This window comes from Sus scrofa, chromosome 9 (assembly GCF_054392235.1).
Source record: "Sus scrofa isolate SSC_HxYL_T2T_F1_AM1 chromosome 9, Sscrofa_HxYL_maternal_Yorkshire_Landrace_v2.0, whole genome shotgun sequence".
NCBI classification, from domain to species: domain Eukaryota; kingdom Metazoa; phylum Chordata; class Mammalia; order Artiodactyla; family Suidae; genus Sus; species Sus scrofa.
In genome coordinates this window covers 82,183,590-82,201,069 of record NC_139391.1, presented here as the reverse complement: position 1 = coordinate 82,201,069, position 17,480 = coordinate 82,183,590, and the positions used below count along the sequence as shown (strand labels likewise).

Genomic DNA, 17,480 nt, shown 5'->3' with positions numbered 1-17,480 from the left:
GGAACCATGAAGTTTCGGGTTTGATCTCTGGCCTCGCTCAGTTGGTTAAGGATTTGGCGTTGCCGTCAGCTGTGGTGTAGGTGGAAGACTTGGCTGGGATCTGGCGTTGCTGTGGCTCTGGCGTAGGCCAGCGGCAACAGCTCCAACTGGACCTCTAGCCTGGGAACCTCCATGTGCCGTGGGTGCGGCCCTAAAAAGGCAAAAAAGAAAGAAAGAAAGAAAAATAACAAGGGGAGTTCCCATCGTGGCGCAGTGGTTAACGAAACCGACTAGAAACCATGAGGTTGCGGGTTTGGTCCCTGCCCTTGCTCAGTGGGTTAACAATCCGGCGTTGTCCTGAGCTGTGGTGTAGGTTGCAGACACGGTTCGAATCCAGCGTTGCTGTGGCTATGGCGTAGGCCGGTGGCTACAGCTCCAATTCGACCCCTAGCCTGGAAACCTCCATATGCCACAGGAGTGGCCCAAGAAATAGCAAAAAGACAAAAAAGACAAAAAAAAAGAAAAGAAAAATAACAACGATCATCACTATGACTTAAATCCTTTTTAACTGAACTGTAGTTCAGTGACCAACAGCACCAGCATTCTCTGGGAGTTTGTTAGAAATGCAGCATCTTAGTCCCAGCTCCAGATCTAGTGAAGCAGAAACTGCATTTTAACAAATTCTCTTGGGGATTCTTACACCTGTCAGTCACTGCTTATAAGGTCTCTACTTTCCCTACATTCAACAAAGAAAGCTTCAACTGGTTCTCAACAGAACACTGACGGCAATTTCTTGCTGCTACGGATAAGCTTCTGAAGGGCAGAAAAGACAAGCTAATCAAATAGCAGTTCATTTTGGAGTCCATAATAGTCCACCATTATGAATTTTTAAAAGAATTCTGAGGTGGTTTTAAAAAGGCTTTCATGTCTACTCCAGTTCTAAAAAGAGGACTTAATGCAAAACTGAGATTACTTCTTATAGTAACATACCTCATTCCAAAATGTAAATCTACTACTGAGAAAGAGAACAGAAGAACAGATAGAGGTAGTATTTCCAAGATTGTTTACAGCAGTGTTTTTCAAAGTACTGATTTGCAAAGAAATAGTGAGCTTACGTCAGAATATAAAGCAACATATTACTTCTTTCATCGAGTAAGTCTTGCTATACCCACCAGAAAGTCCACTTAACTAAGCAGTGAGCTTAACTGAGTTACATCCTGGTGCAAGCTGCTTATCAGGATGCAAACAGGTAACAAACAATTCACAGGCTATTAGATCAGGACAAAATTTTGAATGTAGCCTTGTCTAAAGGAAGAAACTAACCATGGGATTCTAGATCAATGCTTGGTGAAGGATTAATTTTTATTTCCTATAGTTAAGAGACCTATACTTTTATAAATATGTTAAAAAAGAATTACTAATAAAATATAAGCCCTAAGTTTTATTTTTAGATTTACACAAAATTGCTATCAAATTACCATATACGTTTCTAACTTTAATCCTGATTTCAATACTTAGCACTTCAATACTTAGTTGTTGACCAACATCAGTCTGCAAAAACACACTTCATGCAGCAGGGCTCTAGGCCTGAAGAAACATATCCTTAAAGTTAAGGTCAACCTGTAAGTTACAAAAGCTCAGTCGTGTGAAAAATTTACAACTGGAGGCGCAAATGTCTACTTATTTAGCTGAGAGGGAGCAGAAGGAAAAGTTGGGCAGGGCAGGAAAATATTTTCGTATCCCTCTGAATATCAAGAATTCATAATCTGAAACCAGACAAAACTACCCTCTCTTCAGTCAAAGACCATTCACATTTCCTATACATGAGGAGCCCAATCTCTTAGCTGTTCAGATATGCCAAATCCTCAATGGGCAGGGAAAATGGTGGAAGTGGGAATCAACATGTTTCACTAAGAGCAAGACATCTTTCTCCCTACTTCTGGAACCTGGTAGGTAGTTCTTATTCTTTCAACTATTCATTTGTGAATTACACTGTAGTAGGCATGAGCTGGTACAGGAGATAAAAAGATGAATAAGACACATGTCCCACTACAGAAGAATTCAGTCTAGCATAGGGGCTTGGCATACAAACCAGTATTTGCCGTATACTAAGAGATGTTATGATAGAGGTATGTATAAAGGGCTCAATGTGTTGAGGGTAAAAGAAAGCAGTGGCTGCTAGATACTATGGTGGAAAGGGAAGCTGGCTAGAACAGGGAAGAAGGAGAGATACAAGCAATACCAGGAAAAATAAGAGAGGATGCAGAAATCAGGTCTTTAAATGAGTAAAAAGCTCACCCGAAGAAAGGACAAAAGGCCTGGTGAAATTGGGTTGGGTGCAGGTACATGGATATAACTGAAGGCCTGAACTAGGGGAAGTGTGCTATGGATTGAGAAGAAACCTAAAAAATGGTAAAGAAGTAGATTATTAGAATTTACAACGAATGGGATTGATTGGTAAGCAAAGAAAAGCACCTACCACAACTTCATATTTTCTTACTTAGGCAGAAAGTAATGAGCTATATATAAGAGGAGGAAGAGCAAACTTTAGGATCAGGAAGAAAAAGGAGTGTGCTTTATACATGTTAAGTCTGAGAGGAAGACAGGTCTTTAATATACCCCACATTTTATGGACCATCAAGCAGGACAAGTAGGTCCTAGGACATGCACGTGCAGTGAGCTAATACAGCCTATCAGTAGTAGAGAAGCTGGCTCCAACTGATCAACTGAAGACCTACAGAAATGTGCGGGGCAAGTGCACAATAATCAAACTATTCTACGATAAGAACACAACAGCACCAGCTCAGAGGTGAATCACTCTCATATAAATGGCACACATGACACAGTTTATAATAGTATGTATTTACTTGCTAGTTCATAAAACTTAGCCAGGATGTGATAGCTTCTCCCTCAACCTCCGCTTGAGAGGTAGGAAAGAAGTGATTTACTACCAAAAAGATAAGGGAAACAACCCTTAATGGGAACCATTGGCATCCCAGAATTCCAACTGTTTTTCAAGCTGCTGTATTCTTTTCTGTCAAATCACAATTTGAAGAGATCTTTGAATTGCGAATGTCTTCAAGAGTGTCTGGAACTAGGCTCAAGTAAAGTTAGTCACGAACAGATGAAAACTAAAATCATGGGGATTGATGACAAAGAAAAAGGCAAAGAAAGAGCGCAAAGACAGAAATTTGGAGAAAACCAGTATTTAAGAGGCATATAGAGGACACAACTAAGAACATCTGGTTAGAGGTAGGAGACCAGGAGAAAATGAAGTCATTATATATAACACATTCCTAGTTCTCCATTTCCCTCATTTTTTTTATGCCTCTCAAAAGGAGAAAAGATTATATTAGCTACTGATAACACATAAATTGAGATTTACATACCTCGAGTTTTTCTAGAAAAACAACACTAAGCAAAAACTAAGACACAATGACAGTAAAAAACAGATAACCATGATAACAAAACTAGACAAAATAAAAAAATTTCAGAAACAAATCAATCTGTAAGTTTTGCCTTTCCCCAATTATGGTTTCTGAAATGTTTCTATTTTAAAATAAATTTAAAATCAATAGCTGACATTCTAAATGGCTGGGTTTCAGAAATTTTCTTTCCTGAGGCAAACCAAGAGTTTTCATTTAATACCTGAAATTAAGCTCGTTTTCATCAAAAGATATTCTGATATAACGAAATTCATATAAATAACTTTTTTCAATTCTCTCAACATTTAAATAGATTGAAAGTTATTGCTGGGGTTTGGGATGGAAATGCTATAAAATTGGGTTGTGATGATCATTGTACAACTATAAATGTAATAAATTTATTGAGTAATAAAAAAATAAAGCAATGTGTACACACATGCAAAAAAAAATTTATTGCTTCTGTTGACTCCTTAATAAAAGTAAACAAATACCTTTATGTTGGCTAGCATCTGCACCAAAGTTTATCTGTCCTTCCAGATGATTCTGTCCATTATCATCTGAATGCCTAGCATGAGGATCATTGTGAAGAATATTAGGCTGGATGTCACTCTGTTCACCCAACAAAATACTAAGTAGCTGAGAACATAAAACAAATCCGACTGCTGATCCACAGAGGAAGGTTAAAAAATTCAGCCAAGATTTAGAGGCCATTTCCCGAAAATGTATTTCTGTAAGAAAAAAAATAGCAGAGTGTTATAAATTATGAAGCAATATACATACCAAGAGGAAAAGGACTGATGACTTTATCCATATTGGAAAGTTAATTCCTTTCCAAGAGGAACATATTTCTAAGAGTATTTAACTTTTATCCCTCTATTTGCTGCTAAAACGTATATATCATGGAAAATCCAATAAAATAAATGAGTAGTAACTAGGAGAATCACTGTTGGGGTGGGGCACAGGTAAGTATGTCAGTATTTGCACACAGAATTTCCTATTCTTCTCACCAGGATCCTTCATGGACCCAAGTCTACCATGCCACATTCTCTTTCTTTACTGTCAAAGTACTTATATTTATCTTTCCTTCTCTTTTGTTAGCAGTCACCATCTCCTCTAATCAAGGGTCAGGAAACTTTTTCTCTAGGAATTAGAAATTAGAAATAAAATGCTTCAGGTTTTGTGGACCACAAATGGTTTTTTGCATATTCCTTTTCTTCCTTTTTATTAAACAACTTTTAAAAAATGTAAAAACCATTCTTATCTTGTGGAGGGTTAGAGTCAGAACTGTTTTGGAACCCACAGGGCCAAAACCTATCAGCTAACCGTTTTTGTAAATAAAGTTTTACTTGAACATACCCATGATCATTCTCAACTATGGCTGCTTTTGCATTACAACCACAGAGATGAGTAGTTACAATAGACGCAGTATGTTCCACAGAGCTTCATCTAGCCAATTAAAGAAAAAGTTTGCCAACCCCACGTTCTAATACCCAGGTTCCATTACACTGTTGGATGCAGCTGCCCCCTGCTCATCATCTTTCATGTTATCTCACTGGACTGAAAGTCCCTGAACAGCATCTATATACCACTGGGATTAAGTAGGGAGCCTGGGACAGGGGCTGCTCAACAAATGCCTAATGAACTGCCTGACAACCAAACAGGCTCTTTTTAAGGGTCAGCTAATAATTACTACATGGTGAACTTAGAATTCCTAAGAAACTCCTGTAAGAATAGTCCTAAATCTACAGTTTCCAACTTTTCAAGATAATTATTTTGGCCACATCCGAGGAATGTGGAAATTCCTGGGTCAGAGATTGAACCTGAGCCACAGAAGTGACAACGCTGAATCTTTAACTGCTGGGCCACTAGGGAACCCCCACAATTTTTTAAATGTTTTCTACCAATTTACCACATGCCAGATACAGTCCACATTTTATTTCACTTGGGAAAAAAATTAGTTTCAATTTCATTTTTCATTTTCACTATGAACATTTTGTAAATAAGAAAACAGAAATTTTAAAAAGTTAACAGGTAACTTGAACAAGTTGAGAAGAGTCACCATTTGAACCCACATCTGCCTGCTTAAAAAGTCAGGGTTCTTTCCACTGCATGTCTCAAACTCTTAACCCAATCACCACAAATAGCAGAGGACATTGGATATATATTGTAAAGGTAGGGGTCTGGAAAATGAGCCTCAAATCAAAATTGCTTTGAAGTATTTTGTAAAAACAAATATTAAATTACCATCACTGGAACAACTAAACAACTTCATGTGGTTTATTTCCAGAATGGCTCTAGGTTCTTTAAAACCAACCAGCCAGCTCAGTACAACTGAATAAAACATTAAAAATATATGATATCATGGTAAGATATCAAGGCAGTGAGAATTAGAGGGGCCAAGATCTGGCAAAAGAAAGAATTTAAGAAAAGTGGCCTGGACATTTAAGACAATTATTAATTCTGATAGAGAAAACAATAGCTGAGGCAAAGAAGGTAAGAAAAAAAAAAAAAAAAAAGAGTCCAACATCTGCCTAGGAGGAGAGGTCCTGCAAAACATGCAGACTTTTATCTGGACCCTAAAAGGCTACAATCTAGGAATAAGAATGAAACAGAAATTAGACCAACCTTCACGAGACTGAAGCCCAGGCTGGAATCATCTTTACCACTGACTACGGGGTTTGATGAGGGGTATCTGCCCCTAATTTAACTGCAAAAAATAAATCTCCTGGAGAAATATAAAATCATGGAGAAACTCAAATTATTATTATAATTTTTGGTAGTGATAATGGGCAACACGAAATAATAATAAAAATAAAAAATAATCAAGCATAAAAATTAAAACTTTGAAAATAGAAAAAAAGAGTAGGCTACGAGGAGATTTAGATAAGAGATTTTCCTACTACTAACTTTAGTCCAGAAGTTAAATGACTATTAAGAGAGCAGGCAGAGAACAGACACAGGAGAAGAGAATAATCAATAAACCGAAAGTTAGGACAGATGAAATTATACAGACCGAAGTACAAAAAGATAGAAGGATGGTAAACGAAGAATTGAGCAAAAGAAAGAATAGAGAGAAAAGGTCTAACATACGCATTAACTGGAATCTTTGAAGACAAAGAGATATCTGATTGAGGAGAAACAGTAACTGAACATTTTCCGAAACTGACAAAAGACTGCTAACTCTCAGATTCAGGGGGATCTATGAAACACAAGGAAAATTTTTAAAAAAGAGAGAGAGAAAATGATACAAAGATACAGTACAGTAAAACTGTCAAAAACCAAAGAGAAAGAAAGCATTCTATATGCAGCAAAAAGAGCCTTCAAAAATAAATATGAGAAAGTTCCCCTGTGGTGCAGTGGGTTAAGGATCTGGTTGCTGCAGCTATGGCACAGGCTGCAGCTGCAGTGTGGGTTGAATCCCTGGCCCAGGAACTTCCATATGCTGCAGGTGAGGCCAAAAAAGAACTATGAAAATAATTTTCAAAAGAACAAAATCTGAGTAAATTCATAACCAGCAGGTCTACTCTAAAAGGAATAATAAAAGGGGTTCTTCAAGCAGAAGGAAAAGAATTCCAGATGAAAATTTAGAGATTTAAGAAGGAAGGGTGAGCCATAAAAAACTTATGTAAATAAATCCAAATGAATATTGGCCACATAAAATTTTTAAAAGTCCTCACAAGATATTATTGCTATTATCATTAAAATAAATGACAAAAGTGGCACAAAAAGTATGAAGAGTTTAAGTGTTCTAAAATCAATTTGTTGTGTAAAAGTACTAACTAATGTCAGACTTTAAAAGAGTAGGAATATATAATCGCTAATGATATCTTCTAAAAAAGTGAAAGACTACGTTAAGTAAAACTCTTAATACTTCATCAATACAAGGCAAGAAAAAAAGGGGAAACAAAAAATACATGGGACAAACAGAAAACAAACAGTAATATGATTGTCTTGAACACAAGTTTATCAGCAATGGCATTAACTATAAAAGGACTAAAAATTTGAATTAAAGATCACCAGCCAGACTAGAGAAAAAAATAAACCCAAGTATATTATATGCTCCTTACAAGGACACATTAAATACACTAAGAAAGTTACGTGCAAAAGGGTAGAGAAAGATGTCATTCGAACAGTTATAGAAAGAATGTTAAAATCAGATAAAACAAATGAGTAGTGCTTACATGGTTTGTCTTCATGATATTCATTAAACTCTGCATTTAGGATTTACCTGTATTAACATTTACTTTAGTAAAAATTTATACAAAAATATTTTCATATGATCTTTTATTTTATCCCACTTAATACATATTTAATATATGCATATTTGATATAAAAATGTTTCTTCCAACATCTCCAAGTAAATCTGGCATACCATGGAACTTTACTATGCTTATCCTCTATCCTGTATTTCCAGTTTGAGAACAGTAATTCCAGTTTGAGAAAAATGACCCTAAGGGGAAGTGAAGAGGTAAAATAAAGACACGGTGTGAGTAAACATGCTCAACACCCAGAGATCTAAACCACCAATGTGAAACTAGTAGGACCTGTTTACTGCTTTTGCTCCATCTAACTGCACCTTCAAGTTCAGAAAGGCAGGCTTTCATGGGTGAAGAGTATATATGTCCTTCTCAACAGCTTCTTTCAATTTACCAGAGGAAAAGCAGAAACAAGTTTACCAAGTCTTTTTTGCTGTTCTGAGGAGCAGTGTCCTCAAACTCTTCCTCTCACTGTCCTCTTTTCCCCATTCAGACCGTCCTTTAATAAAAAACTTTTATAATTCAGAAACTGTTGAATTCCTACAATCCCAGGAAAAACATCCTTCCTGCTTTAAGGGCTTCTTTTAAAAAACTCTAAAATTCCCCAGATTATTTGAAGCCCAGTTCATTAGTCCTGCTCTAACCAGAATTTTGGTCTGTGATTACATCCAAAAAGCCAAAACAGAACTGGCTATTCAAGCATCTGTTTATATTGTGTGAGTTCTGCCTTCAAGTGGAATGTACATTCTGAAGACATGACCTACAGCTGAGGTCAATGATTTGACAGAACCATGAGTTGAAAACATGAAGCTAACTAAGAGAAGTAAATTAAAGGTATCATAACTCAACTTTCTTATGGTAAATACAGAAAAACTGGCAGAATAAGACTGAAGCAGTGAACCTAGAGGAAAGCTATTAAGGTTATACTATCAGACACTTAAGAAAAATGAGACATCAATTAGGAGCCACATGCAAGCAATTTCCTACTTCTGATTCTCCCATTGACACTCAGCCCTCTAACATACTAGTTTTGATGTTTTTTGTTTTTATACTGGCTGTGATTTTTTACTCTTTTTTAAAATTCTTTTCAAATTTTATTTTATTGTCTTTGTAGGGCTGCACCCAAGGCATATGGAGATTTCCAAGCCAGAGAGCTGTAGCTGCTGGCTTACACCACAGCCACAGCAACAACAGATCCTTAACCCATGGAGCAAGGCCAAGAATCGAACCTGAGTCCTCATGGATACTAGTCAGATTCATTTCCGGTGAGCCACGATGGGAATTCTGATTTTTTTATTCTTTTTGTACCTGGTGTTTCCTTAATACCAGGTATAATCACGTCACAGCCTCAGAAGGGCACAAATCCAAATGAAATTTCCATGGCTCCATAGTCTACCACTCCTAGTACTAGAAAGCAACAGCCACAGTGGTGTTCAGTACCACTCAGAAAAGACTAAGAAAAGGAAGTAAGGACTGTAGGCACAGAGAAAATTTTTATTCCCATTATTATAGCGAATATCTGAAGTGAAGGAAGTGCTGATCAAACTACAGTAACCATGATTACTAACCTACTACCCAGTCATTTTCTGAGAAGACACTGAGGTTTAGAACAAGCCTACTTCTACAGCATGGAGGTTTTATTATTTGTAGAAAGCTGGTGACATATTACAGATATGGTTTTCCTAGCTGAGGTAGCACTTTTTTAGAAAGGCACCTGTTCTAGGGTGAGGGAAAAATGACTTCTGGATTTTACAAAATGTGTTTTTAACTTTAAAATATTTTATGATGCTGTGTGATGCCTGCCATACTCGTACCCCTCCCCATCCACAGAATTATCAGTCAGCATGTGCTTCATTGACCCTGTTGCTTTTATCCCATCTCCTTCTAATCTCAAGGGCTCCTGCTTTATGATTAAATTCTGCATACCTCCATTTTTCTTTCTTGTTCTTGGCATAAAAGAGCTATGTCATGTGAGTGGAAGGCACCCTAAGCCCCACTCAGATTTTTGGCAAAAATCATCCAAAGTCTTAGATTCTTAACAAGGATGTTGAAGTAGACTAGATCAGAAGGCACTGCTTAACCGCACTGAACATCACAGGAGCTTCAACAAATATTAATAAAACCTAACCGGGGGGGAGGGGGAGAGGAGTTAATGCCAGCTGCTTTCTTTTCTTTTCTTTTTGTCTTTTTAGGGCCTCACCCGTGTCATATGGAGATTCCCAGGCTAGGGGTAGAATCGGAACTGTCTGTAGCTGTTGGCCTATACTATAGCCACAGCAACTCCATATCCTAGCAGAGTCTGTGACCTACACCACAGCTCATGGCAACGCCAGATCCTTAACCCAATGAGCAAGGCCAGGGACTGAACCTGCATCCTCATGGATGCTAGTCAGATTCATTTTCCACTGAGCCATGAATGGGAACTCCCAACTGCTTTCCAAATCTGATGCATAATCAGAATCACTCAAGGAGATTTAAAAAACACAGATTTCAGATACACAAGTGCTGGGACAACTAAAATTTGTATTTTTATTTTAAGGAACAGCTTTGGGTTATTCATTGGTTAAAATAAATAAATAAATAAAGCAACACAGAAGTACATGAAGAAAAGGACCACCCTAAATTCCATCGCTCAGTAATAATTATCACTAACATCTGGTGAATATCATTGCAAATAGGAATAACATCTTTATGAATAACAGAAAAAGGAGGCACAATTATACCTAATAATTAAGCCCTGTACTAATAAGAGCTTTATATGAATTACCTGTAGACCACAAACTAAGACTATTAATCCCATTTTATAGTTGGGCTCAGACACAAATTAGTAAGCTTCCCAAGGTCAACTAGCAATCTGAATCAAGAATTCAGACTCTTGGAGTACCCATCATGCCTCAGCGGTTAACGAATCAGACTAGAAACCATGGGGTTGTGGGTTTGATCCCTGGCCTCACTCAGTGGGTTAAGGATCCAGTGTTACTGTGAACTGTGGTGCAGACGCAGCTCGGATCCTGCATTGCTGTGGCTCTGGCATAACTGGCAGCTACAGCTCCTACCAGACCCCTAGCCTAGGAATCTCCATTTGCCACGGGTGCGGCAAAAAAAAAAAAAAAAAGAATTCAGATTCTTAAGCACTGTGCTATAATTTTAAAGAACTGGAATACTAGTCACGCAACTTTAAAAGATTTAACATTAAATTAGATTTGAATTTATAGAAGAAAGGAAAATTAAATGAATCTAAATTAACTTTGAACATAAGCTAAACATTTATAATGTGACCCCCCCCTCCTCTAAACAATCCCTCTAAAGATTATGAAACCCATGAAGCAATCAGAGGTCTTATTTTATTACACATTCCAAATCTAGACAGTATCTATTGATTTCTTGCTTTAAGAATGTGTAAATCAGTATATATACACACCCTTGCCCAACACTCAATTTTTGTAAACTACTTTTAGCCTGTAAAATTTACAGTTTATATTCTGTAAATTACAATGTAATCTCCATGACTGCTTTATCTTGGATATATTTTAAATTGCATTCTATGCTCATTAATTGCTTTTATCACAGCTGTTCTACATGTGAGTTCTTTACTAATGTCCCATTTTTGTTGGCTGGATTTCAGCAAGTAATTTTCGTAATGGTGCTCATTGGTGCTGTATTCTAAATTCTTACAGGTTAGAGAATGCTTACTACTGCCTTTGTACATGAAAGGAAGCTTGTACCATCTCTCTTAAAACTCTGTAAAAATTTCTCAAGGTCTTCCCACACTGATGGCTGAAAAGTTTGAGGGTAGACTAATCTTTAACCTTGTAAATAAATGTTCCTTTTCTTTTACGACTGGCTTACAGTCACTCCATAGGTCACTAATAGCCTCTCACCAAGACTTTAACGCCCTTTATCACACAAGCAAAGCCTTCCTCCAGTTGTTTTAGGTTTTCAAAACGTTACTGGAATTTACAACAAAGTCCCTAAAATCCTAGACTTTCAGTGTTTTTTGTTTGTTTTTTTTTAAATTTTAGTACTTTATACTGCAACCTGCCAGTGTTGCCAGTCTAGTATTTATAATCTATTCTTGATTATCCTATCTATTTGCTACACTTACATATTCAAAACATATTTTCTCTCTTCAACCCACACTAATTTTCAAAAAAAATTTCCCCCAAAGAATTTTCTTACATCAGGATGACTCTTACATAGTGACAGAACTTATAAATGCTTACAAATACACTGTATGTGAAGTGTTATTTTTGAAACATTTGTATGTTTTCTCTACTCCTCACAATTGGAAATAAAGTAGGAGGAATCAGTCTACCTGAATTCAAGACATCATATAGTTGCTGAAATCAAGATTCTATAGTACTGGTGGAGGGACAGACACATGGATCAATAGAATGGAATAGAGAACCAGAGAGAGATCACCTAAATACACTCAACTGACTTTTGACAAAGGTACAAAATCAACTGAGTGGTGGAAAGATAAACTTTTGGGTAAATGGTGCTGGACATTGATAGGCAGAAACAAACTGAAACAAACAAAAAATCCAAAACACTTGACCTGTGTCTCATATCTTATTTAAAAATTAAATCGAAATGGAACATGGACTTAAATGTAAAACATACAACAATGAAAATTTTTAGGGAAAAAAAAAAACAGGAGAAAATCTTTGAGATTAAGAGCTAGGCAAAGAGTTCTTTACACTTGATTCCAAAAGCACAACTCATAACAGGGAAAAATTGATAAACTGAATTTCATCAAAATTAAAAACTTTTGCTCTGTGAAAGCCCCCTACTGAGAGAATTAAAAAACAAGCTATAAACTGGAAGAAAATATCTGCAAACTACATATCTAACAAAGAATGCGTATTTAGAATGTGTTAAAAGCTCCCGAAACAGCAATAAATAAATAAACAATCCAATTAAAAAATAGACATGAACAGCTATTTCACTTAAGAGGATGTATAGGTGACAAATAAGCACATGAGAAAATATCTGACTTCATTTGCCATTAGAAAAAAATGCAAATTAAAACCACAATGACTTATCTCAACTTACTCATAAGGATGACTAAAATAATAAACAGTGATACCACCAAATGATGGTGATGGGGAAAAACTGAACCACTATATATTGGTGATGACCATGTAAAATGGTGTCCAGCTACTGTAAGTCAATTATGTGGAGAAAAATATATTCAGACTCATGAAACAAACCCAATTTCTTATCAAGGTGAATTATTCACCCTGACAAAACTGGGAAAACAAACAAATTTGAATGCCATGCCTCCAACCTGGTGAAGCTCCCTCCCCTCATCCCACCATCCCTGCCATTTTAGTGCATAGAGTTAAAAAAAAAAAAAAAATTAGCAAAAAGGTCTGAGACAAAGTTTCCACTTGCAGCTGTCCAAGGTCCCATCTCCCTAATATACCTCTCTTAGGTAGCTACTGGCTAGACAGAAACTGTCAGCTAGCAGCAGCACAGGTCTCTAACTCAAAATTTAAATAAAAGATTCAAATGGTGTATAAAATAATTACCTATATGTAAAAGGTAATGAAAGATATTTTCATCTACACAATTTTTGTTGTTTTTTTTAGGGCTGCACCCACAGCATATGGAAGTTCCCAGGCTAGGTGTCAAATCAGAGCTGTAGCTGCTGGCCTACACCACCACCACAACACCAGATCTGAGCCTCATCTGTGACCTACATCACAGCTCTCAGCAATGTCGGATCGCTTAACCCATTGAACGAGGCCAGGGATCGAACCCGTGTCCTCATGGATCCTAATCAGCTTCATTACCATTGAGCCACAATGGGTACTCCCATCTACACAATTTTTAAGCAAGGCGACTCAGAACTGATTCTGTTTAAAAATGAATAAGCAGAAATACATAAAAATCTTGTAGTGGAAAAAAATTAAACACAGGATAGCAAAAGACAAGTGAAAAGCACAGTTCTGAATACCTACTCCATAAAAAAGAAAATATTAAACTACACAGGACTATTTTGTAGTCTCTTAAAACTGAAAAGAGTAAAGCACTTATAGAGAAAATGGTAGATATGAGAGATAGGCAATGGAGAGCCAAGAGAGAAATAATATTTCTCGAAAGAGAATATAACAAATGAAAGAAAAAAAGCAGAGGTATAAAAGAAAATGCATTCAAATGGAGGCCATGCATCTGAATATTCAAAAAGCTCACATAAAACCAGGAAAAACCTAATGTAATACAGATGGCCAGTATTAAGAGATCCTGAACTTCACTTAAAAAAAAGAAATCTCTATAAGTATTCAGTGAAAAACAAAACAAGCAAGTCAATGGCAAAAAAAATACGCAGAACTACAAGGGAAAAAGTACTAGTCATCTTTCTCCTCTGTATCACTATATGTCAAAAGAAATGCTGCAAAAATCCAAGTTTTTGAGTGGGAAATCATGCCCACAGACTTAAATATTTGGCAATTTATCATTCAAGAATCCAGATAACAGGAAAATATGCAAAGGACACAGTACCCACATACCCTTGGTACGTTACTTCCTTAAAGGTACACTCAATCTGAGTTAAATCCAAATTAAAAAAAAAAAAACAACAAAAAACCAAAATGAAGAAATCATACAATGAAAGGGTTAGCATTAAAATAAAAGGTTGCATTCCTTTCCAATATAACACTGTGGAGTAACTGCGTGTGGTAATCAAACAAAGCAGAAATGTTATTATCCTGGAAAGAAAAGCTACACAGGATAAAATGATATTAGTAATTATCATTTTAAGACACTTAGGCAGAAAAGGCCTATCATGTGAATATAAATGGAGTGAGGAGGTGGAAGAGAATGTGGTAACAAGCATGCGCTCTCATTTCATCAGAGAGGTAACCCAAGAGGATTTTTTTTGAAGTTTAATTTTTAAAATACACACAAAAGTTTAACAAAAAACCCCCATTTATTATACTGACTGAATTATAATTTTAAAATCTACTATGTTCACTTCATTTATTCTTTCTTCAATTGATTATAGCATGTTAATGCAAATCCCAGATAGATATCAAGTCATCTCACCTTTACATACTTCTATGATCAAATTGCCTCAGTTACCTCACAAACGTCTTTTCACATTTGGTTTGCTCAAATCAGGATTCAAACTATACTCAAATTCACAGATAAAATGAAAAAGAGAGAATATTTTATATAACAATTAGCTATTAAACATGAAAACCTAAATTAAACACATATTTCTCTAAAAAAGCAAATAAAGCTGTCTCAAGATACAAAACCTAAATGGACAAACCACAGAGGAAATAAAGAATGTTGTCAAAGAGCCAGACTTCAAAAAGGTCCAGGCTTTTCTTAGATAAAATATTTCAATATTTAAAAAAACATAATTATTATATAAATCATTCTAGAAAATTAAGTAGCAGAATTTAACCAATTATTTTATGAAAAACTTGGATACCAATATTTGAGAGCCCCCAAATAAAATAGAAAACTTCAGTCCGATCTTACTCCAAAATAATACATTATTAAAGGAAATGCAGCCCAAACGTTAGTGGTTATCTTTAAGTTGGTCCCACAGAAAGCAAACTCTTGAGATGAGATATTTGTGTAAAAGCGATTTATTAGAAAGCATTTCCTGGAAAAACTTGTAAGGAACTGGGCAGGGAAGGGAAGGAAGCCAAGAAAGGGTAAGATACCAAGCAAAGACCATAGAGAGTAATTTTAGCTCCATCCCTCTCAAGGTAGTTTTGGAGGCAATATAGGCCGCACCTCAGAGTTACAGCCATAGAGTCAATCACTGGTTAAGGGCTATTCTTAGGAAACAGATTTCAGACATTTCCAGAGCTTGTACATTGGCAAAGCAGGATCTGGCAGTATGAAGCCAGCCATACTACAGAGCCTCAAGAGATAGATATTGGGAATAAAGATACAGCAAGAGCCTGTGAAGGAGGAGGAGATATAGGCCTATGGACAGAGTATTAGCATCATCTGCAACAGTGATTTTAGGATAAAGTTAAAAATCAGTGGGTTTGGATATGCACTACAGAATCCCCAAAAGTTAAGCAATGAATCATTTCAGCTCAAGACACTGGTAAGCACAGTGGAAACGAATCTGACTAGGAACAATGAGGTTGCAGGTTCGATCCCTGACCTTGCTAAGTGGGTTAAAGATCTGGAGGTGCTGTGAGCTGTGGTGTAGGTCACAGATGTTGCTTGGATCTGGCGTTGCTGTGGCTGTGGTGTACCAGCAGCTGCAGCTCTGAGGCCTAGACCCCTAGCCTGGGAACCTGGGAACCTCCATGTGCCGCAGGTGTGATCCTTAAAAAAAAAAAAAAAAAAAAAAGACACTGGTAAGAAGCCCTAACAACATATACAGAGATTTCAATTAGTTTTTTAGTCTTTACCAGATTTTTTTTAAGCCTCTAATATGAAAGTAAAAGACCAACAGAGTAAAATTTAAAGTAACTATTCTATTTTTTCTGCCTGAGGTGCCCTCCCTCAAATTACTTTTCATTATTAACTAAGTTTCAGTATTTTCCATGATCAGTCTTCCCCACTGCCCATGATTAAAATAACTCCTCTTCCATCAAATGTTTTCTTGTTCCTTCATTCACAATTCCGATGACGTACCTATCATACTCATCACATTAGATAGGTGCCTACTGATTTCCCCTAGACTGAAAGTTCCTCAAGAACAACAACTATGACTCTTTTATCTCTATCTCTCTAGTACCTAACACACTGCCTGGCTTGCAAAATGCATTCAAATGTTTGCTTGTTTTAAGGGTGTGTGTGTGGGTTTTTTTTTGGGGGGGGGGTACAGTTGAAATTATTTTTCCAAATAGATATATTTATCTATATTGCCTACCTTATTGAAAAAAATCATATAAGGTCTCATCATTTGATACTTTTATACACTTACATAATCCAAAGTCATAAAGTAGACATGTAACATGAACTATATGTTATTTCCTTTGATGTGTATGCAACTCATACAAATTATAATAGAAGTACATATTAATTAAGAGACAGGGACAAAAATATTTTCTATTACTAACTTATTAAAATTACAGAAACAGAAAATATTAACACACACATTAATATTCACCTAATGACTCTGAACTATTTTATGTGCATTACAGTGATACAACCTTACCACTAAAAATAACCTTGAAATTCTATAAATCCTGAAAAAGTAGTCCTGGAGTTCCCACTGTGGCACAACAGAAACAAATCCACCTGGTAGCCATGAGGATGTGGGTTTGATCCCTGGCCTCACTCAATGGGTCGAGGATCTGGCATTGCCATGAGCTGTGGTACAGGTCGCAGATGCAGCTAGGATTCTGCACTGCTGTGGCTGTATGTAGGCCGGCAGCTGCAGCTCTGATTATACCTCTAGCCAGGGAACTTCCATATGCCATGGGTGCAGCCCTAAAAAAAGAAAAGAAAAAAAAAAGAAATAAACAAACCTTCCAAAAATTATGTAACATTTCATAATCAAGGTAAAAGAAGCTGCATTAAGTCTCAAACTCTAACTCTATTTTTAAAACTATTTCCACAATTTCAGATTCAGAAGATCGAAAGTGAAAATACCTCTGTGTTACTTTGTAAGGAAACATTAACATTTCTTGCATCCTCAGTAGAAATTAAAGACATATAGAAAGAAATTCCATGTTCATGGACTGGAAGATTTAATATTGTTAAGATGTCAATCCCACTTGAAGTGATCTACAAATTCAATAAAATCTGTATCAAAATCCAGTGATTTTTCCTTTGCAGAAAGAGAAATATCCATCATAAAATGCATATTGGATTTCAAGGTACCTGAAAGAGC

The 17,480-nt window shown here is 36.4% G+C and overlaps 1 protein-coding gene across 3 annotated transcripts in view; it reads right to left on the bottom strand.

Moving 5' to 3' along the window:
* Nucleotides 1–17,480, bottom strand: part of C1GALT1 (core 1 synthase, glycoprotein-N-acetylgalactosamine 3-beta-galactosyltransferase 1) — a 38,610-nt gene that overhangs the window by 11,904 nt on the left and 9,226 nt on the right. For 2 of the 3 annotated variants that reach the window (XM_021063389.2, XM_084977102.1), the window contains exons 2-3: nt 6,030–6,129; nt 3,896–4,132 (exon numbers count right to left, since the gene is read on the bottom strand). In XM_021063389.2, coding sequence (XP_020919048.1) covers nt 3,896–4,115 — 220 coding nt within the window. In that variant the 5' untranslated portion in view covers nt 4,116–4,132; nt 6,030–6,129. The remainder of the gene's footprint in view (nt 1–3,895; nt 4,133–6,029; nt 6,130–17,480) is intronic. The other variant, XM_021063388.2, reaches the window with a different exon arrangement.